This window comes from Podarcis liolepis (assembly GCF_965112155.1).
Source record: "Podarcis liolepis genome assembly, chromosome: 13".
Lineage (NCBI taxonomy): Eukaryota > Metazoa > Chordata > Lepidosauria > Squamata > Lacertidae > Podarcis > Podarcis liolepis.
Window position 1 is genome coordinate 5,341,954 of NC_139573.1, and position 22,209 is coordinate 5,364,162.

The 22,209-nt window shown below is 49.2% G+C and overlaps 2 protein-coding genes across 3 annotated transcripts in view; both read right to left on the reverse strand.

Annotated features, from left to right (window-relative positions):
* LOC310692099 (hydroperoxide isomerase ALOXE3-like) overlaps window positions 1–7,256 on the reverse strand; it is a 35,698-nt gene extending 28,442 nt beyond the window's left edge. The window contains exons 1-2 of the mRNA XM_083472630.1: window positions 6,812–7,256; window positions 911–1,115 (exon numbers count right to left, since the gene is read on the reverse strand). Of these exons, the coding sequence (XP_083328756.1) occupies window positions 911–1,115; window positions 6,812–6,958 (352 nt within the window). The 5' untranslated portion in view covers window positions 6,959–7,256. The remainder of the gene's footprint in view (window positions 1–910; window positions 1,116–6,811) is intronic.
* A 5,310-nt stretch (window positions 7,257–12,566) lies between these two features.
* Window positions 12,567–22,209, reverse strand: part of LOC310692084 (polyunsaturated fatty acid lipoxygenase ALOX15B-like) — a 45,263-nt gene continuing 35,620 nt past the window's right edge. For both annotated transcript variants that reach the window (XM_083472604.1, XM_083472605.1), the window contains 5 exons: window positions 21,307–21,476; window positions 20,561–20,783; window positions 18,021–18,191; window positions 13,515–15,943; window positions 12,567–12,916 (listed from right to left, as the gene is read on the reverse strand). In XM_083472604.1, coding sequence (XP_083328730.1) covers window positions 15,764–15,943; window positions 18,021–18,191; window positions 20,561–20,783; window positions 21,307–21,476 — 744 coding nt within the window. In that variant the 3' untranslated portion in view covers window positions 12,567–12,916; window positions 13,515–15,763. The remainder of the gene's footprint in view (window positions 12,917–13,514; window positions 15,944–18,020; window positions 18,192–20,560; window positions 20,784–21,306; window positions 21,477–22,209) is intronic.

Below are 22,209 nucleotides of genomic sequence, written 5' to 3' on the forward strand. Positions count from 1 at the left end.
TGCCAACCTAGCAGTTCGAAAGCACATCAAAGTGCAAGTAGATAAATAGGTACCACTCCGGTGGGAAGGTAAACGGCGTTTCTGTGCGCTGCTCTGGTTCACCAGAAGCGGCTTAGTCATGCTGGCCATGTGACCCGGAAACTGTACACCGGCTCCCTTGGCCAATAAAGCAAGATGAGTGCTGCAACCCCAGAGTCGGCCTCGACTGGACCTAATGGTCAGGGGTCCCTTTATAGTTCTGGTTACCATTACCAAACCAGCGCAGACAAAAGCAACAGTCACAGCTTCTGCAGAATGAAAACCCACAAAGCTTTGGGTCTGCTTGGTTTGGTGAACACCCCCTCCCCCCCAATCCCTGGGAAGGGAAAGAGGGGAACAGAATGTGGCAGCTAGACTGGTGACTGGGAGTGGCCGCAGAGACCACATAACACCGATCTTGAAAGACCTACATTGGCTCCCAGTACGTTTCCGAGCACAATTCAAAGTGTTGGTGCTGACCTTTAAAGCCCTAAATGGCCTTGGTCCAGTATATCTGAAGGAGCGTCTCCACCCCCATTGTTCTACCCGGACACTGAGGTCCAGCACCGAGGGCCTTCTGGTGGTTCCCTCCCTGCGAGAAGCCAAGTTACAGGGAACCAGGCAGAGGGCCTTCTCGGTAGTGGCGCCCTCCCTGTGGAACGCCCTCCCACCAGATGTCAAAGAGAACAACAACTACCAGGCTTTTAGAAGACATCTGAAGGCAGCCCTGTTTCGGGAAGCTTTTAATGTTTGATGTATTATAGTATTTTAATATTCTTTTGGAAGCCGCCCAGAGTGGCTGGGGAAGCCCAGCCAGATGGGCGGGGTATAAATAATAAATTATTATTATTATTATTATTATTATTATTATTATTATTATTATTATTATTACCTGCCCCCTCCCTCAGGGTCAAGGTACAGGAGCCCTCCAGCCACTGGTAGGAAGGGAAGTTGTACGTCTCCCCCTTTGGGGTCGTCACTCTGACAAAATTGCAGAACCAGTTGTCCGTCGGGAAGAATAAGTACGGCTCCTTGTGCAGGTGGATCAGATGGATGGGCCCCAGGTCCTGTTCGAACGGCACCTCGTAGTCGTCCACCTAGACACAGAAAGGAGAACCTGGTCTGGAAGGGGAGCTTTGGAAGTGCAATGCACTAGATTGCAAAAGAAAAAGAAGAAAAATACAGAGATTCCTCTCCCACCACCCCTTCACCCAGCCAAAAACTTTGGGCCACCACTCAGGCAGAGCTCAGATTACAGGAGAGAGGAGAGGGAGCTAAAGGTAGCTTTTCCTAAGGTCTCTCAGCTACAGTGGTACCTCGGTTCTTGAACGCGGTCCGTTCCGGAAGACCGTTCGACTTCCGAAAGGTTTGAAAACTGAGGGGCAAAGGGCAGCCTGCAAGTTTAATTGGAAAAATAAAAAACAACACGCCGTGGAAGCTGTTCGACTGCTGAGGCACGTTCGAAAACGGAAGCAATTACTTCTGGGTTTTCGGCGTTCGAAAACAGAAACGTTCAGCTTCCAAGGCGCTCGAAAACCGAGGTACCACTGTACTGGTTTTGGAAAGCAGGAATTTGGCGAAATCGAATGAATGAGCGAATCCTTTCTTTCCTGCTTGGTTCCTAGTCCCTTGATTACCTTGATCTGTCCCACGTTGTCAACATCTCCCTTAAACTGTGGTGAAGTATACAAGTTAAACAAATAAACCTGGTGGGCCACTAAGGGCCCAAAACGCCACATTTCATTGTGTGGGCGCTACAGAGTAGTGCATGGGTAAGCAAACGAAGGCCCCGGGGCCGGATCCGGCCCAATCGCCTTCTAAATCCGGCCTGCGGACGGTCCCAGAATCAGTGTGTTTACATAAGTAGAATGTGTTTAAAATGCATCTCTGGGTTATTTGTGGGGCCTGCCTAGTGTTTTTACATGAGTAGAATGTGTGCTTTTATTTAAAAAGCATCTCTGGGTTATTTGTGGGGCATAGGAATTCATTCACCCCCCCAAAAAAAATACAGTCCGGCCCCCCACAAGGTCTGAGGGACAGTGGGCCGGCCCCCTGCTGAAAAAGTTTGCTGACCCCTGGAGTAGTGTGTACTGGAATTGTGTTTAGAAATCTGGTTTTGTACTTAATTTTTCAGTGGAAGCAGAATTCCTTCCACACCATCACCACTCAATTGGCGGGGGACGCTGTTCCCTGGTTCTCCTCAGGTGCCAAAATGTCTTGGACCGATCCTGTGTACATCTCCAAGCCAGCTAATTTATCTCTTCCTGGGATCTTCTGTGTCTCCTCCTCCTCCCGGTCTTGTGGCGAATACCCTTAACCGTAATCTAGAGCAAAGAGCATCCCTGCCCATTTGGGAAAGGACACGTGAGGACGAGAAGTTGGTCAACAGCTCTTCCTTACGCTATGTAGGCCAGCTCTTGCAAACGAGGCCACTGAATTTGTAGTCGGAAGATTTGGGACAGATGAAGTCCTCCTCCGCCCACGTCAACTGTGGAACTCCCTGCCACCAGCCTAGATGGCTTGAAAAGAGGATTCATGGAGGAGGAGAGAGCTGCCGATGGCTACTGGCCACGATGGCTGTGCTCTGCTGCCAATGCTGGAGGCAGTGATGTTTTGAAAGACCAGTTGCCATAGAACTTTTTTTATGTATGCCACAACAGCAGCAAGAATACTTATTGCAAAGTACTGGAAGACACAAGATCTATCCACTCTGGAAGAATGGCAGATGAAGTTGATGGACTATATGGAACTGGCGGAAATGACTGGCAGAATCCGAGACCAGGGAGAAGAGTTAGCAGAGGAAGATTGGAAGAAATTTAAGGACTATCTACAGAAATATTGTAAAATTAACGAATGTTAGAATGATGCTGGATAGAAACTAAGTGGTCTTTGTCTGTAATGTTACAAGAGAATATGAGAAAATGGTTATTAATAGGTAAAAATGTAATGTTAAAATATTTTTTTAAAAAATTGAAGATTAAGATGATTGAAGAGGGGAGGGATTTGCTGAATTAACAATTTGAATTGGAATACAGAAAAGGGAGGTGTGAGGAGGTCCGGGAAATAAGCAAATGAAAATATGTGATGGGAAGACTGAATTGTTTTTAACTATTTTTATTTTGTATTTTTTTTATATTATTTTTTTTTTGAAAATCTCAATAAATATTTAATGGGGAAAAAATAATGAAAGACCAGTTGCCAGAAACCACAAGCGGGGAGAGTTTTGCTCTCATGATCGGATCCGGCTTGCTGGTTGGATGCCGGCCGAGATGGACTTTGGCCTGATCCATTCTCTTACTTATTTTCTTCTTATTATTTTCTTACAGCCCACGCATGCATAAGCTGAGTTACCTGTTGGTGGCCTAGAAGTCACAAAAGACCACCCATTTCTGCATAACCCTCTCCCAGTCTAATAAACACCCAAGGAAAATCTTTAGGGGTACTGGAGAGAGAGAGTTGGATAGCTCTCTTTCAAATCGGAACCAGTGAAGGCGGTGAAGGTCCTGTGTGAGTGTCTGGAGGCGGTTGGAGGATCGATGATGGCTAATGGATTGAGGTTGAATCCTGACAAGACAGAAGTGCTGTTTTTCGGGGACAGGGGGAGGGCAGGTGTGGAGGACTCCCTGGTCCTGAATGGGGCAACTGTGCCCCTGAAGGACCAGGTGCGCAGCCTGGAAGTCATTTTGGACTGACCGCTGTCCATGGAGGCACAGGTCAGTTCTGTGTCCAGGGCAACTGTCTACCAGCTCCATCTGATACGCAGGATGAGACCCTATCTGCCTGCAGACAGTCTCACCAGAGTGGCACATGCTCTGGTTATCTCTCGCTCGGACTACTGCAATGCGCTCTACATGGGGCTACCTTTGAAGGTGACCCGGAAACTACAACTAATCCAGAATGCGGCAGCTAGTCTGGTGACTGGGAGTGGCTGCCGAGACCACATAACACTGGTCTTGAAAGACCTACATTGGCTCCCAGTACGTTTCCGAGCACAATTCAAAGTGTTGGTGTTGACCTTTAAAGCCCTAAATGGCCTCGGTCCAGTATACCTGAAGGAGCACCTCCACCCCCATCATTCTGCCCGGACACTGAGGTCCAGCTCTGAAGGCCTTCTGGCGGTTCCCTCATTGCGAGAAGCAAAGCTACAGGGAACCAGGCAGAGGGCCTTCTCGGTGGTGGCGCCCGCCCTGTGGAACGCTCTCCCACCAGATGTCAAAGAGATAAACAACTACCTGACATTCAGAAGACATCTTAAGGCAGCCCTGTTCAGGGAAGTTTTTAATGTGTGACATTTTAATGTATTTTAATCTTTGTTGGAAGCCACCCAGAGTGGCTGGGGAAGCCCAGCCAGATGGACGGGGTACAAATAGTAAATTGTTGTTGTTGTTGTTGTTGTTGTTGTTGTTGTTGTTGTTGTTGTTGTTGTTGTAGGGTTTACTCCTGAGCTCAATGTCCCATAAGGTCAATGTGCCTGGCTCTTTACAAGGAGCAAGCGGTGGGGTCCCTGCTCCCTCAGAGCTTACAACCTCACATTTAATACCGGTGAGGTGGCAGAGGAGGGGGAAACAGCGAGGGAATCAGGGAGAAAGAAGGACTTAATACTTGATAAGTGTGTGGCATTTTAGGCTCAGTGGCAGGTCAAGGAGGGCAGGGTGTGCAGGTGTTGTGGCAAAGACTTCATTGCAAAGGAGGGTAAGGCATAAAAATTATTATTATAATTATAAGGCAGAGTGTTCTCGCACTCAGGACCCGTTTGCGGCTTCCCTTGAGGGGCATCTTGTGAGAACAGGAGTCTGGACTAGGCTCCTGAGATAAAACAGCTGAGCTTTTCTGATGGTGTTATTTTTTATTTTAACCCCCCCCCCCCCAGTTTTTGAAAGTTGTGCCCCGGGCTTTTACATTCTTGCATCAAAAGGGACGTTGTTAAGTCTTGCAGACACAACTTCAGCCAATAATGTTAATTGCCAAATCTAGAAGTTAACTTGCCAGGTGTGGTAGCGGCAGCGGGAACAGTCTGTGCAACGCTGGGCGTCTATGAGACCCAGGAAGCTCCATCAGGGCCAAGACTGGTCCTTTTATCTTTTAAAATTATTACAGTACTAGAATGGCAATTATTCTATGAAACAAAGAAGCTGACTCAGGCTGTGGCCAGTGGCCATTTTCTTTCCCCCAAAATGCCTGTCAGTCCTGAAATAGTTGTAATAATAATAATAATAATAATAATAATAATAATAATAATAATAATTTATTTATATCCTGCCCATCTGGCTGGGTTCCCCCAGCCACTCTGGGCGGCTTCCAACAAAAGATTAACAGTACAATAAAACGTCAGACATTAAAAACGTCCCTAAACAGGGCTGCCTTCAGATGTCTTCTAGACGCTAGATAGTTGTTTATTTCCTTGACATCTGATGGGAGGGTGTTCCACAGGGCGGGCGCCACCACCGAGAAGGCCCCCTGTCTGGTTCCCTGTTAACCTCACTTCTCGCAGTGAGGGAACCGCCAGAAGGCCCTCAGAACTGGACCTCAGTGTCCGGGCAGAACAATGGGGGTGGAGACGCTCCTTCAGGTATCCTGAGCTGTTTAGGGCTTTCAAGGTCAGCACCAACACTTTGAAGTGTGCTCGGAAACGTACTGGGAGCCAATGAAGGCGGAGTCAGGAACATCATGGGAAAATTAAAGATGTTTGGGTGGTTTGAGGCTTGGCCAGTGCTGCTTGGCAGTTGATCCTAGCAAAAAGTGAGTGAGTGAGTGAGTGAGAGAGAGAGAGAGATGGAGGAAGGAAGGGAGGGAGGGAGGGAGGGAGGAAGAAGAGGGAGGGAGGGGAAGAGAGAGAGGGAGGGAGGGAGGGAGAGGGAGGAAGAAAGGGAGGAAGGAAGGGAGGAAGGAAGGGAGGGAGGGAGGGAGGGAGGAAGGGAGGGAGAGGGAGGGAGGGAGAGAGAAAGAGAGAGAGGGAGGGAGGGAGGGAGGGAGGGAGAAAGGGAGGGCGGGAGAGGGAGGGAGGGAGAGAGAAAGAGAGAGAGGGAGAGAAGGAGGGAGGGAGGGAGGGAGAGGAGGGAGAGAGAGAGAGAGAGAGAGAGAGGGAGGAAGGGAGGGAGGGAGGGAGGGAGGGAGGGAGGGAGGGAGAGAGAGAGAGAGAGAGAGAGAGAGAGAGAGAGAGAGAGAGAGAGAAACTTCCACTGCTTGCTAAGTTTACTGGTGCTGGTGAGACTGCAGGGATCTGGCTTCAGGCACCAGGCCCCTTGGCAGACCAACTCCGTGTTACAAAGACGTCTGCAAACGGGCCCTGGAGCCTGGCCACATCAGCCCCCACCGTGTGGTCACCCCCTTCAGTCAACCGACAGGAGACAACCAGCCAGGTTGTACACCAACAGCGGTGACTGGGAGAGGAATGACCTCTGGGCAAAGTGGTGCGTCTGTAGCAGCGCAGCCGGACGCCTTCGCCTGCCCCAGCTGCAACAAAACATGTCTCTCCCATATCGGTCACGGCAGCCCCAGCAGGCGCCGCGACTCCCCAACAGTTTGACATCACACTCCCTCCACCAAATGACACTTTGGCCAAGTCTCCCCCAAGCATGGCGTTTGCAGTTTCTTTCCTACAACCTCCTCCCGTTGAGACCTAGAAGCGACAGCATATGTCACCCCAAAACAAGAAGCAACCACTTGCCCATTTACCCCGCCCCACGGGCAGTGAGGAGCGTTCACCTGAGATGCCCCCAGCCCTGAGAGGACGCCTAGTTTGCCACCTTAACCCCCCCCCCCAGCCCTGATCCTCTTCGTTCTTGGTACTCACAGCCCCACGGACAAAATCTCTGCCCTGGTGGTCCAGGCGGTGCTTGGAGCTCTCCCCGCGAGCCCCCACCAGGGTGATGAAGACGCTGCTGTAGGTGCCAGCCAACAGGATGTCTCCCGTGGCCACCTGGACCTTGTAAGCAGCCATTTGGGAAGAGGCGAGACGAGGCTCCGATTGCACGGGGTTTGTGCGGTGCCGGTGCCGAGGCAGGTATGAACAGCCTCGCCTGCTCCTCCTCGAGGGCTGTTGCTCCCACAAATACCCCGCCTCCTCTCTCAACCCTCCTCCAGAGCCGTTTAGGCCACAGGCAGAAGCTGCTGTGATGGGAAGGGTGTGGCTCAAATCAGATTCCCCGGGTCTCGGCTGCAAAAGTTCTGCTGTGACCACTTCTGGGCTCGGTGGCGACAATAAGAGAGATTTGCTCCCAGAACGAAATGCAGAAAGACCAACGCACTGGCTGATTGTGTAACTGTTTCATAACTTTCTGCCTCATTGCGCACTCCCTCACATCCCTGCAAACACACACCAGCAACTTGTGGCATGAAACTCGCTGGCTTAGATGAGCACAGCAGGAGCAAGATGAATATTGCAATACATTTTCACATGAGTGTCGCTGTTGCTGTCACAGAACTGTAAAGTTGGAAGGTGCCGTCAAATGTCATCTCGTATGACCCCCTACAGACAGCAACCCAACCCTTGTTTCGAAAACTCCAATAGAGGAGAATTCGCCACCTTTCCAGAGAGTCCGCTCCACTATCGAACAGCTCCTACCATCAGAGAAGTTCCTCCTAATTTTTAGTCTGAATCTCCTTTCTTGCAACTTGAGATTTGAAGATGGCTATCCTAGGGTTGTCTTTGTCCATGTGGTTTTCTTGGCAGGGATACTGGAGTGGCTTGCCGGTTCCTGCTCCAGGTGGATCACGTTTGGTCAAAACTCTCCACTATGACCTGTCCATCTTGGGTGGCCCTGCACGACATAGCTCATAGCTTCTCTGAGTTCTTCAAGCCCCTTCACCATGGCAAGGCAGTGATCCGTGAAGTGAGAGCTGGACCATCAAGAAGGCTGATCGCCGAAGAATGGATGCTTTTGAATTCTGGTGCTGGAGGAGAGTCTTGAGAGTCCCATGGACTGCAAGAAGATCCAACCTCTCCATTCTGAAGGAAATCAGCCCTGGGTGCTCACTGGAAGGACAAATCCTGAAGCTGAGGCTCCAATGCTTTGGCCACCTCATGAGAAGAGAAGACTCCCTGGAAAAGACCCTGATGTTGGAAAAGATGGAGGGCACAAGGAGAAGGGGACGACAGAGGACGAGATGGTGGGACAGTGTTCTCGAAGCTGCTAGCATGAGTCTGACCAAACTGCGGGAGGCAGTGGAAGACAGGAGTGCCTGGTTTGCTCTGGTCCAGGGGGTCACGAAGAGTCGGACACGACTAAATGACTAAACGACAACAACAATAACATTCTAGGGTTGCCATGTTTCAAAAAGTAAAAACCAGGACACCCCTGTTGAGCTTTTTTTAAGAGGAGATTTTATTTAGGAAACCACCCAACCTGTATAGCTGTTTTCAGGAAGACCCAAAAGTTGTTGAGCTTTTCTTAAGACAAAGCACCCCCAAAACACGATTTTTCAATTGACTTGCCTAAGATCAGGGCATTGCCTTCTGGAAATCCCCCCCCCCCCGACATCAATACTGCCTTTGAAATCCCGATAATGCACAGTTTACTGCTTCTGACAATGGAGGGAGAATGTAGCCGTTGTGGTTAGTCTTCTTCTTTGGCGATCACTTGTAGCCGAGTAAGATTGTCTTCCATAAACACGGTTTTAGCAATGAGTCCGTAAGTGACTGTGGAGGCCAATTCTGGATCCACATGTCCTTCCACAGTGGGGACATTGGTTTCCGGGCAGGAGTTGATCACGGTGTGGATTTGGCAAGCGTGCCTTCCTCTTAGCACGTTTCTCCCTTTCGTCCTGAGTTCGAGTGTCTTCAAAGCCCAGGACACCTTTGGTCAAGGCTGTTCTCCAATTGGAGTGCTCGCAGGCAAGTGTTTCCCAGTTGTCAGTGTTTATACTACATTTTTTAAGGTTTGCATTGAAACAGTCTTTAAACCTCTTTTGTTGACCACCAGCATTACGCTTTCCATTTTAAAGTTTGGAATAGATTAGTTGCTTTGGAAGACGATCATCAGGCATCCGCACAACATGACCAGTCCAGCAAAGTTGATGTTGAAGAATCATCGCTTCGACACTGGTGATCTTTGCTTCTTCCACTACACTAACATTTGTTTGCCTGTCTTCCCAAGTGATGTGTAAAAATTCTCAGAGATGCCGTTGATGGAATCTTTCGAGGAGTTAGAGATGGTGTTTATGAGTGGTCCATGTTTCACAAGCGTACAGGAAGGTTGGTAGTACAATAGCTTTGAAAACGAGCATTTTGGTTTCCCTGCGAATGTCCCGGTCCTCAAACACTCTGCACTTCAGTCGGGAGAAAGCCGCACTCGCAGAGCTCAGGTGATGCTGGATTTTGGCATCAATGTTGGCCGTTGTGGAAAGATAACTTGGCCTCAGTACATACGCTTTCTCGGGCTACTGTACAGTGGTGCCTCGCAAGACAAAAAGAATCCGTTCCGCGAGTCTCTTCGTCTTGCGGTTTTTTCGTGTTGCGAAGCAAGCCCATTAGCGCTTAGCGGATTAGCGCTATTAGCGGCTTAGCGGGCTTAGCGGATCAGCTGATAAGCGGTTTAGCGGCTTAGCGGATCAGCTGATAAGCGGCTTAGCGGATCAGCTGTTAAGCGGATTAGCGGCTTAGGATCAGCTGATAAGCGGCTTAGCGGATCAGCTGTTAAGCGGCTTAGCGGCTTAGGATCAGCTGATAAGCGGCTTAGCGGCTTGGGGAAAAGGGGAGGAAGGGGGAAAAACCCGCAGGAACTCGCAAGACATTGTCGTCTTGCGAAGCAAGCCCATAGGAAATTCGTTTTGCGAAGCACCTCCAAAATGGAAAACCCTTTCGTCTAGCGGGTTTTCCGTCTTGCGAGGCATTCATCTTGCGGGGCACCACCGTACGTTCAGCAAACTGAGCATACCCCAAGAGTCCCTGCTCTGGGTTCATTTGCCAGGAATGGGAGACATTTCTCTCTCTATACCCAAATTTTAAGCAATTTGGAAAACACAAGGGCCATGTAGTCAGAGGGGGGTAGTGGCGCCACCTGGTGGCTATGGAGGGTGATGTAGCAGGTGAGTTCCTGCTCGGTTTCTGCGGTTGGAGGGATAGCCTGTCTGTCAAGGTAGCCTAGACGACCCCTTGGGATACAGGCAACTCCCCATTTTCATCCGTTGGAGGCATGCTGCAAACCTGGAAGTGGCATGAAAGGGGGGAAACAGCCCTAAAAGAACGCAAAAATGGTGCGAAAATAGTGTCTAGCAATCCCACAAGCCTTTGCAAGTGCAACCCCAGGAGTCTTTGCACCAACCTTTGAGACCAGTGAAGAGTTGGGAATTTGAGCAAGGAGGATGAGAGACTGTGGTGGACTTTGGTGGCTTTTTGGTTATTTGAATGGTGTTCTCAATATACACAATTTCACTTAAACATGCGGTGCCTCAGATCACAACCTGTGCCTAAATGGGGAGTTGCCTGTCCAGTCGTACCTTGGATCTTGAACATCTTGGATCCCAAACAAATTGGCTCCGAATGATCAAAACCTGGAAGTGACTGTTCCGCTTTGTGAACAATTTTTGGAAGCCAAACATCCGACGGAGCTTCTGATTGGCTGCAGGAGCTTCCTGCAGCCAATCAGAAGCTGCGCTTTGGTTTCCGAATGTTTTGGACGTCGAACAAACTTCTGGAATGGATTCATTCGACTTCCAGGGAACGACTGTACTTGTTTCCCACAAGTGTGGAACCATTCAGACATGCATTCCCATAAAGGGTAAAGGGACCCCTGACCATTAGGTCCAGTCGTGGCTGACTCTGGGGTTGCAGCGCTCATCTCGCTTTATTGGCCGAGGGAGCCGGCGTACAGCTTCTGGGTTGTGTGGCCAGCATGACGAAGCCACTTCTGGCGAACCACAGCAGCGCACGGAAATGCCGTTTACCTTCCCACCGGAGCAGTACCTATTTATCTACTTGCACTTTGACATGCTTTCGAACTGCTAGGTTGGCAGGAGCAGGGACCGAGCAACGGGAGCTCACCCCGTCACGGGGATCCGAACTGCCGATCTTCTGATCGGCAAGTCCTAGGCTCTGTGGTTTAACCCACAGCGCCACCCGCATACCTGCTTTCTAATCAGGTCTGCGAGGTCAATTTGTTTTTTTCCTAAGTTGCCTCTGACCATGGATGGATGGATGCACCATCTCTGTAATGACAATCCTAGCCAGGTGTCCTCCATATATTTCAGACTATGGCTCTGTCTGGTGCTGGTGGGAGTTGTATTCCAGCAGACTTGGAGGGGCACCAAGTTGGGAAAGGTTGCTGTGATTCATGTGTGGCCTGGCTCACTCAACCCAACCTAGCTGTTCTGCTGCCTCCCACAGCACGATTTCATCTTAACTACTCCTGCTCCTAATCGTTAATTAGGGCGCTGAGCCCTATTTCCACACACGGCTTGGTTTTGATTCATCCAAAGCTCATGTGACTAGGAGTGCCTCGATTTCTCTGTCAACACAGGGAGTGACAAAGAATGGAAATGGCCTCTGTGAACCCAGGGTATATGTATATATATATATTAACTTATGGTCTCTGTGTGTGGTTTGGGAGCTGCACGGCCAGGGAAAAAACAACGCTGTCCAGGGTTGTGAAGGCTGCGGAGAGAATAATTGGGTGCACTATTCCCACCTTGGATCAAATCTATGCTTCCAGGTGCCATAAGAAAGCTGCAGAGATAGCGCAGGATAGTGTGCACCCCGGAAATGATCTCTTTCAGCTTCTGCCTTCTGGAAGAAGGGACAGGGTTATAAAGACTAGGACTAGCCGCCTGAGAAACAGTTTCTATCCAAATGTGATTTTGGTTTTAAACGCAGTGTAAGGTAGTCTCTGTGGGAGTATGTTGTATTTAATTATGGGGTATCAGATTTTTTAGGTGGTTAACCAGGCTGGGATATCTGGGATAGCAGGCTTGTTGGCTTTTGAATGTCTGATGTAGATTTTTTCAATTTCTTTGTTCTGTATGAGACAATGACAATAAAGATGGGACAATGACAATAAAGATTATCGTACAGTGGTGCCTCGCAAGACGAAAAGAATCCGTTCTGTGATTCTCTTCGTCTAGCGGTTTTTTTGTCTTGCGAAGCAAGCCCATTGAAGGATTAGCGGATTAGCGCTATTAGCGGCTTTTAGCAGCTTATCTGCTGATCAGATCAGCTGATAAGCGTCTTAGCGGCTTAGAAAAAGGGGGGGGAACCAGCAGGAACTCGCAAGACATTTTCGTCTTGCGAAGCAAGCCCATAGGAAATTCGTTTTGCGAAGCACCTCCAAAACGGAAAACTCTTTCGTCTAGCGAGTTTTCCGTCTTGCGAGGCATTCGTCTTGCGGGGCACCACTGTATCGTAAGATGCAAATCCTTCACTTACAGGTTAGTGGTTAAGTATTATATTGACTTTTTCTAAAGAAGAGGAAACGATGACAAGCTTCTCTTAAAATGCATGGGGCTGTTTGGCTTTAAATCTGAAATGTGTCCTGGACCCTGAAATCATGACGGCAATCTTGCCCCGATCCGAAAGGACGCACCTCATTTTCATTTGGGTTCAGTATGCAGAGAACTGTGTTTGTACACTTATTTTATTTATTGAGTCACATATCATAGAATCATAGATCAGAGTTGGAAGGGACCCTGCAGATCATCTAGACCAACGCCCTGCAGATGCAGGAATATGCAGCTGTCCCTTATGGGGAATCGAACCTGCGACCTTGGCGTTATCAGCACCATGCTCTAACCAACTGAGCTATTTGAAGAGCTTGTGAAAGTTAACATTGAGGCCAACTGATTGTACGTTAAGAACATAAGAAGAGCCTTGTGGGATCAGGCTGATGCCCCAGTTTGGTCCAGCATCCTGTTATCGCAGGGGCCACCCAGAGGCCTCTGGAAAACCTGCAAGCAGGATTCGACATAGCTGTCAACTATCCCTTAGGCAGGGGTCCATGGGCCTTAGGTTGCCAATCCCTGTTGTAAGACAGTCCACCAGAGCATAGCTGTCAACTATCCCTTATTTGGCAGGAAAGTCCCTTATCCCAGCGCCGTGTCCCGCTGCTGTCCCTTATTGATGATGTCCCTTAAATTTCCCGGGTTTCAAAGGAAGCAGCTCCTCTCCCTCCCTTCTTGCCGGCCAGGGAGGAGGGAGGCTCCAACTGTGTTGCTTGGCTGCGTTGCTCACCCAATAAGGAGTCTAGGGGGTGGAGCTTGCATGCCTTGTGCCAATCAAATCAGCCGCATTGCCTGGGGACTCGCCTTTGCTCAGCGCTTCCCAGCGGAGAGGTGACGGTGGTTTTCCTTGCTGCATCCCCTTTGCCAGGTTGCTGCGCTGTGGGAACCACGGCTTGAGGCTTCGTTTGGCTGCTGGCTGGGCTTTCTGCCTTTGGCTCGGAGGGGCTCAGAAGTTGAACATACCTGTGCTTGGAAAATCCCTTATTTTGGCTGCTGATCCCTTATTTTCAAGGCTGCTGGTCCCTTATTTTCAAATCTGTAATTTGACAGCTATGGGATTCGAGCACAATAAAGTCACTTCCGACCAAGAAAGGAGGTGGTGTTGTGGGCTTCACGCCCCCACCATGCGCGTGGGGGCTGGCTCTCAGCCTCTGTGCGATTGAGGGAATCCTCGGCCGTGTCATCTCTTGGCCAGCCAGTCGGCTGGCCTAGGGGGTGTGGCCTGCGCTATTTAATGCAGGTGCGGCTGGGATCTCCCTCTTTTGCCGCTCAGCTGCTCCGGTTCTACCGGGGGGAGGCGGGAACTCACCACGCAATACTCTCCCCTCCTGTGGTTTCCAGCAACTGGTATTCAGAAGAGTTACTGTGGAAGCAGAGCAGAGCCATTGTGGCCAGTCGCCAGGCGCCTGAAAATCTGAGAGGAAAGTGAGTGTGCTGCTCTGGTGCATAGCTGTCAACTTACAGATTTGAAAATAAGGGACCAGCAGCCTCAAAAATAAGGGATCAGCAGCCCAAATAAGGGATTTTGCTATTGTAAAGAGTTACATACATTGGTAGGATTGACAGATGCTGTCAATCCGGCATGAGGCGGTTGCGGCGCGGTGGCGGCTGCCCTTCTGCGTTCCTCCCCATCCCCTCCTCTTCTTCCTCCCTCAAGCCGCCTCCTCAGCTGCCACCACAGCTGCCGCCTCCGGGCTCGCGGGCGGCGTGGGCGAGAGGGCCAATGGAACTCCTTGCGCCAGAACGACGGCGCCAGCGCGCTCTCTGTCTCGCGGAGGAGGACCTCAAGCTGCTGCTTCCCTCCCGAGTCGGGCAAGCATGAAACCCGGGAAATTTAAGGGACATCATCAATAAGGGACAGCAGCGGGACACAGCGCTGGGATAAGGGAGTTTCCCGCCAAATAAGGGACGGTTGACAGCTATGCTCTGGTGGACTGTCTTACAACAGGGATTGGCAACGTAAGGCCCATGGACCCCTGCCGCACTGGAAGGAGCGCTGGAAATCGTGTTTGCACATGCGCATGCGCACTCCGGCCCACTACAGCATCTGCGGGACCGTGAACAGGCCCAAGACACAAAAACTTTGCTGACCCCTGGTCTACAATGACTTGCTCTTCCTACAGTCGTTTAAGCATTCACAGCCAGGACGACTATCCCCAACTCATGGCAGAATCGGCTTGGCTCAGTTTGGCATTTAACAGCTTTCTTGGAGGACTTCTGGGGTAAAGCTCATCTGCTGTCTGAAAGTTCTCCCCTAAGTTATGATGCTGCAACAGACATGAATGTGCCTTTTTGTATTGTCTCCACTAAGAATTGTAGTTCCCGGCATCAGGCACAGGACAAAGCCCCTTGCACATTTTAATTGCCCCTCCTCCCCAAACTGTCAGGACGCGGGTGGCGCTGTGGGTTAAACCACAGAGCCTAGGACTTGCTGATCAGTAGGTCGGCGGTTCGAATCCCCACGACGGGGTGAGCTCCCGTTGCTCGGTCCCTGCTCCTGCCAACCTAGCAGATCGAAAGTACGTCAAAAGTGCAAGTAGATAAATAGGTACCGCTCCAACGGGAAGGTAAACGGCGTTTCCGTGTGCTGCTCTGGTTTGCCAGAAGCGGCTTAGTCATGCTGGCCACATGACCCAGAAGCTGTACGCCGGCTCCCTCGGCCAATAAAGCAAGATGAGCGCCGCAACCCCAGAGTCGGTCACGACTGGACCTAATAGTCAGTCTGCGAGAAGTGAGGTTGCAGGGAACCAGGCAGAGGGCCTTCTTGGTGGTGGCGCCCACCCTGTGGAACACCCTCTCTTCAGATGCCAAAGAGATCACTATTTGGTCAGTTACCTTGGAATAGGTAAAGAGGGTTTTCTAGATATGAACAGGGAGCAGTAGGCACATTGGTAGCAAGCAATCGATTGAATAGAGAGGGCACTCTATGATCACTTGCAAGCAATCCTATAAATGTAAAAATTGTAAGTTCCATTAGATTTATGGGGTGTGGATGCAGCCTTAGTTCACAGAATCAACAAGAGGGTCTCAACGAAAATTACCGTTAAAAAAAGTCTGAAGGTGCCTTTCAGTTTATGTAACTTCACATTAGCCAGAGAGGAGTTTGGTGGGAGGAAATATCTTAAACACTGACGGACATCTACATGCCTAGTGCACTACATACAGAAGACAGGGGATCTTGCAGTGTCTCGTTTTACATTCTGAGCCGGAGAAGAACTTTTGAGAGGAATCAACTCATAATATAGCTTAGCGTTTTTACAAGACGGACCGACTTTGTAACGCAGGTCAGGCTGACATTGCTAAACACACCCGAGACCTAAATCGAGATGCTGTTCTCGATCTGAGGTGGGTTCAAGTAGTTGTAGGGAAGGGGTAACGACTTGTTCCTCTCGTTGATTTTTTCAGAAATCTTAGCCAGGTCGTTCTGGAAGTCCACAATGAGCCGCTTTGGCTCGTCCTCAGTGAAATGTTCATCAGGATAGTGGCCCAAAGGTCTCTGGAAAAGATTCGGGAGAAATCAGTGGTGAAGACCGTGCCTCAAACTCCCATTCAGGTTGCAGTGAACTTTTCACATTCGCAATCCTAAAACACAAATGTAAAACTCCTTGGACACCCCCACATTTGGAAATATTCAAAACGAAGTCAAGTTTTTGTCCTCGTCTGGTTTTTTAATGGGAATGCCAGGCCAAATGTAGGCTGCTGTAATACAGGGATGTTGAACTGGTGGTTCATGAGATGTTGCTTAACTACAACTCCCATCATCCATGATCACTGCCTATGCTGGTTAGGAGATGATGGGAGTTGGAGTTTAACAACATCTGGAGGGCCACAGGCTTCCCGCCTATACTTAAATACAGTCCCCCCCCCCCCCGATGTGAGCTAATAAGAAATATATAGATTTGTGTCTTTGGGTTAATGATTTGAGTGTTTTATGACTTCGTAAGATCTGAAAGTTATCAATCCTATTATTCAAATTTGTAAGGGACCTTTATTTAAAGCAATCACCAGACATACTGTTGAAACCCTTATTCTCCCCGCAATAATTTGTTTTAATTAACAATTAAATTAAATGTATAATGATTGTGGGGGAAATAAGAGTTTCGATAGTATTGCCTGATATTATTCTTCATGGAGTTTTGAAACAAGCATTTTAATATTTGTGGTTCTGATCCATTTTTTTTCTTTTGTTTGTGGCATTTACAGCGGTACCTCGGGTTAAGTACTTAATTCATTTCGGAGGTCCGTACTTAACCTGAAACTGTTCTTAACCTGAAGCACCACTTTAGCTAATGGGGCCTCCTGCTGCCGCCGCGCTGCCAGAGCACAATTTCTGTTCTCATCCTGAAGCAAAGTTCTTAACCTGAAGCACTATTTCTGGGTTAGCGGAGTCTGTAACCTGAAGCGTATGTAACCTGAAGTGTATGTAACCCGAGGTACTACTGTATTCAATTCCAAAGAAGAAATTGTTTTATAGACTAATAATTTTGCAAAAAATCCATTTTGAGGCTGAAATTCAAGAGTTTAGATATAAACATGGAGCGCTAAGGGCAGATCCACAACATATACCTTGGAAGTCGAACAGCTTAGTTCTCGAACATTTTGGCTCCCGAACGTCGCAAACCCGGAAGTGAGTGTTCTGGTTTGCGAACTATTTTTGGAAGCCGAACGTCCGATGGAGTTTCCGTGGCTTCCAACGGAAGCTGTGCTTTGGTTTCCGAATATTTTGTAAGTTGAACGGACTTCCGGAACGGATTCCATTCAACTTCCAAGGTACGACTGTATTCAGAACACATTTGACTAACATTTAAAGCACATGACTTCCCTCAAATAATCTTGGGAAATGGAGCTTTCCCTTCACAGAGCTACAATTCCCAGCACCCTTAGCAAACTACAGTTTTCTGTATCATCTGGGGGAAGTCATGTCCTTTAAAGGTGCATCGAATGTGCTTTCAATATATGGTGTGTATCTGGCCCTAAGTTTCTTTTTATTATCATTATTATTAAGTTTTTATGATCATGAAAAAACACAAACAAAACAAAAAACTACAAATACATAATTTTACAATTACAAATTTACCAATTCAAAACCTGTATTCATCAAATAATAAAAATTATACACATGTGTGGCTTCCCTCCACCTCAACTTTACATCTTTAAAACAATAATGTCTATTTTACATTGTGTCTTCATACTAATCATTATCTATCCATTGTTTGTTTTATTTTAGATTGATTCATCTTTACATACTTAATCCAGGCATACCAACACATTACATTTGGACCAGTGTTTTTTCATATAATCCTCAAAACATTGCCATTCCTTCCTCAAACTCTGGTTAGACCGATTTCTTACGGCTGCCGTTAATTTGACCAATCCTATAAAATCACTTAATTTGTTTATCCAATCCTCCTTTCTGGGGGACAGCCCACAAGATAAGAAAAGGTTATTTTTATACGCCACGGCCGCAGCTAGAATATTGCTGGCAAGGAACTGGAAAGGAGATTTGGCTCGAAGTTTCTTGACACAGAAAATCTGGTACCTAACCGAGTCCTTCCTTCCCTCCAAATCCTTACCGTGTCTCCTGCCTCGTTGCTTAGCAACCACAGAGAGCAGAGGGCGATGCACGTGGTGTTGACCTTAGGGAGGGTCTCCAGGACGGTCTCCAAGGTCTCTGTGCCCTTCTTGGTGGGTGGGGGTCTCCTCATGGAGGGCGGGCTGTTGGGGATCCATGCGCCATAGTCATACTGTGGACAAGCAAAGGACCAAGTTAAATCAGGGCTACCAGACGTCCCTGTTTCCTGGGGACAGGCCCCGGATTTGCAAATAAGTCCCCGGACAAATGTCCCTGGATTTCATCTACAGTGGTCTAGGTAAAGGTAAAGGGACCCCTGACCATTAGGTCCAGTCGTGGCCGACTCTGGGGTTGTGGCGCTCATCTCGCTTTATTGGCCGAGGGAGCCGGTGTACAGCTTCCGGGTCATGTGGCCAGCAGGACTAAGCCGCTTCTGGCGAACCAGAGCAGCGCACGGAAATGCTGTTTACCTTCCTGCCTGAGCGGTACCTATTTATCTACTTGCACTGGTGTGCTTTCGAATGCAGATGCAGTTTCCGGGCTGCCTCCACCTTCCCTGACCCCAGCAACTAAGCTGTGAAGGGAGGCTTCATGCTGCCTATCGGAGTAGCCTCTCAACTCCTACTTGCGTGCAAGCAGGAGAGAAGCGGGGATCTCTCAGCTGTGAAGGGAGGCTTCACGCTGCCTATCAGAGCTTGCGTGCAAGCAGGAGGGGGCAGGGATCTCTCAGTTAGGCAACGGGAAGCCTCCATTCCCAGCTGAGGGATCCCCGCCCTCTCCTGCTTGCACGCAAGTAGGAGTTGGGATGGGGCTGCTCCAAAAGGCAGTGTGAAGCCTCCCTTTCCAGCTGATGTTATAGGAATTCTAAGATCTTATATATATAAAATAGGGACGCGGGTGGCGCTGTGGGTTAAACCACAGAGCCTAGGACTTGCCGATCAGAAGGTCGGCAGTTCGAATCCCCGCGACAGGGTGAGCTCCCGTTGCTCTGTCCCTGCTCCTGCCAACCTAGCAGTTCAAAAGCACGACAAAGTGCAAGTAGATAAATAGGTACCGCTCCAGCGGGAAGGTAAACGGTGTTTCCGTGCACTGCTGTGGTTCGCCAGAAGCGGCTGGCCACAGGACCCAGAAGCTGTACGCCGGGTCCCTTAGCCAATAAAGTGAGATGAGCGCCGCAACCCCAGAGTCGGCCACGACTGGACCCAATGGTCAGGGGTCCCTTTACCTTTACCTTTATATATATAAAATAAATGTTCATAAATGTACAAGGCTAACACATACATAAGTATATAAACCATGTGTCTGAAATGGTATCCTGAAGCCATTTTGACTCTCCCAAATTGACCTCAAATATTTCCTTGCAAGGAGGAAGGAAATCGGAAAAGCTTTCCAATTGTTTTTGGACTCTAGGGGCTTGCAGGTCCCTTTTCAAATGCAGCCTGGCAAGTATCTGTTAAGCTGAGCACACTATCAATATGCGTGGGTGTTATGTACTAAGCTTGGATCCTAGAACAATAGGCAAGTAGGATCCTAGAATGCAACAGCTGATTGGCTTGCAGGAAAAGACCAATCAGGCTCCAGGAGGGAAGCAGAATCAGCCAATCAGACGGGACTCATTGTGTAAATAATATATATAAAAGCCTGAGGTTTGGGGGGCAATTCAATCACTGTTTACAAGCTGCAAGAAAGAGTATGAAATCACTACAGGACTCCCCAAGTATATTTCAGTAAGAGATCCAGGAACTAAGTATTTACCACCTCAAAGGAATGGCCAGGCTACCCAGAAAAGAGAAGCAACACACTCCAATTTCTGCTGCAGACCACCTCTTTCTGTGATGTATGTATGATGTTTTGGGGGGTGGTCTTGTGCTACAGGGTGGGCAATTTCAAAAGTCTATATAAGGGCTTGCACACCAGTGTTCTGGGTTCCTCTCCTCCCTCCCTGCGTGGGGTCCGTGGGGACCCTGTTGCAACAATTCCTTGAATAAAGATCAAGCTTACTAGCTACTTTGCTTCTCAATGTTCTCTGGTTGGCCTCTGTTATTTTCTCCTACCGAAAGAGAACCTACATAAGGACTCTTGGGTACCCCATAAGGGAAAAGGAGCAGTTTCTTCTTATAACAAATTATAATACGTATTTCAAGAGACAAAAGGAATCTTCTGCATTTTCCCAAGAAGAGGCCCAATCTATGCTTTGCTGCTCAAGAGGGGAGTCAGTTGCATGGATGAGGACAGGAAGGTACCGTATTTTTCGCTCTATAAGACGCACTTTTTCCCTCCTAAAAAGTAAGGGGAAATGTGTGTGTGTCTTAGGGAGCGAATGTAGGCTATGCAGCTATCGCTGAAGCCAGAACAGCAAGAGGGAGAGCTGCGCAGCGCCTCTTGTTGTGATGCCTTAGCTTGATCCTCCCTCCTCCTTCCTCTTCAACAACATTTGATTCAGAATATTTTTTCTCTTGTTTTCCTCCTCTAAAAACTAGGTGCGTCTTATGGTCGAGTGCGTCTTGTAGAGCGAAAAATACAGTAAGTGTGGCCTCTCACCTGGCCAGAGTTGACAGCAGCGTGTTGCGCTGAGCAGGTGAAGATCACCATTGTCAAGAACTTGGTCAGTTCCTCCATGGTCTCCAGAGACGAGGGGGCACCGGAGGTCTTCCTGTTCCTGAAGGCTTCCTTGAAGATCTCTCGGATCCAGGCCTGGAGTTCCGGGTCGCTCTGGACGCGGTCGTCACTCTTGTAGTAGAACCGGACGAGGCTGGCCACGAACCTGGGACGTGAAGAAAGAAGAAGAGTTTGGATTTGATATCCCGCCTTTTCACTCCCCTTCAGGAGTCTCAAAGCGGCTAACATTCTCCTTTCCCTTCCTCCCCCACAACAAACACTCTGTGAGGTGAGTGGGGCTAAGAGACTTCAGAGAAGTGTGACTGGCCCAAGGTCACCCAGCAGCTGCATATGAAGGAGCGGAGACGCGAACCCGGTTCCCCAGATTACGAGTGCACCGCTCTTAACCACTACACCACACTGGCTCCAAAGTGCATACTGGGAGGCCTTGCCAGGCATTGATCCAAGATGTCAGCTGCCCCCTCCCAACCAGGTTCCCTCTAGGTCAGCGGTTCTCAACCTGTGGGTCCCCAGATGTTGTTGGACTACAACTCCCATCATCCCTGAGCCCTGGCCTTGCTAGCTAGGGGTGATGAGAGTTGTAGTTCAACAACACCTGGGGACCCACAGGTTGAGAAAGGCTGCTCTAGGTGTTTTTGGCTCCCATCAGGAAGGCCTGGCGGCGTCACCTCTCTATGGCGGCCCATATCTTCAGCCCATCGTCCCGGTAGTGGTAGTTTGCGATGGAGGCGACCCCGCGGGCCTCAATGTCGTCGGGGAGGCAGAGGGAGGCGTAAGCCATGCTGTAGGTTCCTTTCCCCACAATGGGCACGATTCCTTTGTAGCCTGCTGAGGTAGCCTGGGGGGTGGGGGAAACAGTCAGACGTGAGTAGACAGGACAGAGAGAAAAGGTGTTATTACAGTGGTGCCCCGCAAGACGAATGCCTCGCAAGACGGAAAACTCGCTAGACGAAAGAGTTTTCCGTTTTGGAGGTGCTTCGCAAAACGAATTTCTTATGGGCTTGCTTCGCAAGACGACAATGTCTTGCGAGTTCCTGCTGGGTTTTTCCCCCTTCCCCCCTTTTTCTAAGCCGCTTATCAGCTGATTCGATCAGCAGATACGCCGCTAAAAGCCGCTAATAGCGCTAATCTGCTAATCCTTCAATGGGCTTGCTTCCCAAGATGAAAAAACCGCTAGACGAAGAGAATCACAGAACGGATTCTTTTCGTCTTGCGAGGCACCACTGTATCTTCAAGCTCCCTGCTTTGCGAGAAACCCAGGTCATTACAGTCATAACTCATGTTACGTCCGCTTCATGTTACGTTCTTTCAGGTTACGTCCCGCGGCGACCCGGGAGTACCGGAAAGGGTTACTTCCGGTTTTCGCTGCCCGAGCATGTGCAGAAGCACAAAATGACGTCACGCGCATCCACAGAAGCGGCGAATTGCAACCCGCGCGTATGCAGCTGCGGATTGCGCTCTTTTCATGTTGCGAACGGGCCTCCGGAACGGATCCCGTTCGCAACCAGAGGTACCACTGTATATTTCGTTCCATTTCCAAATTGTGTGCTGATTTTCTAAATGACTATATT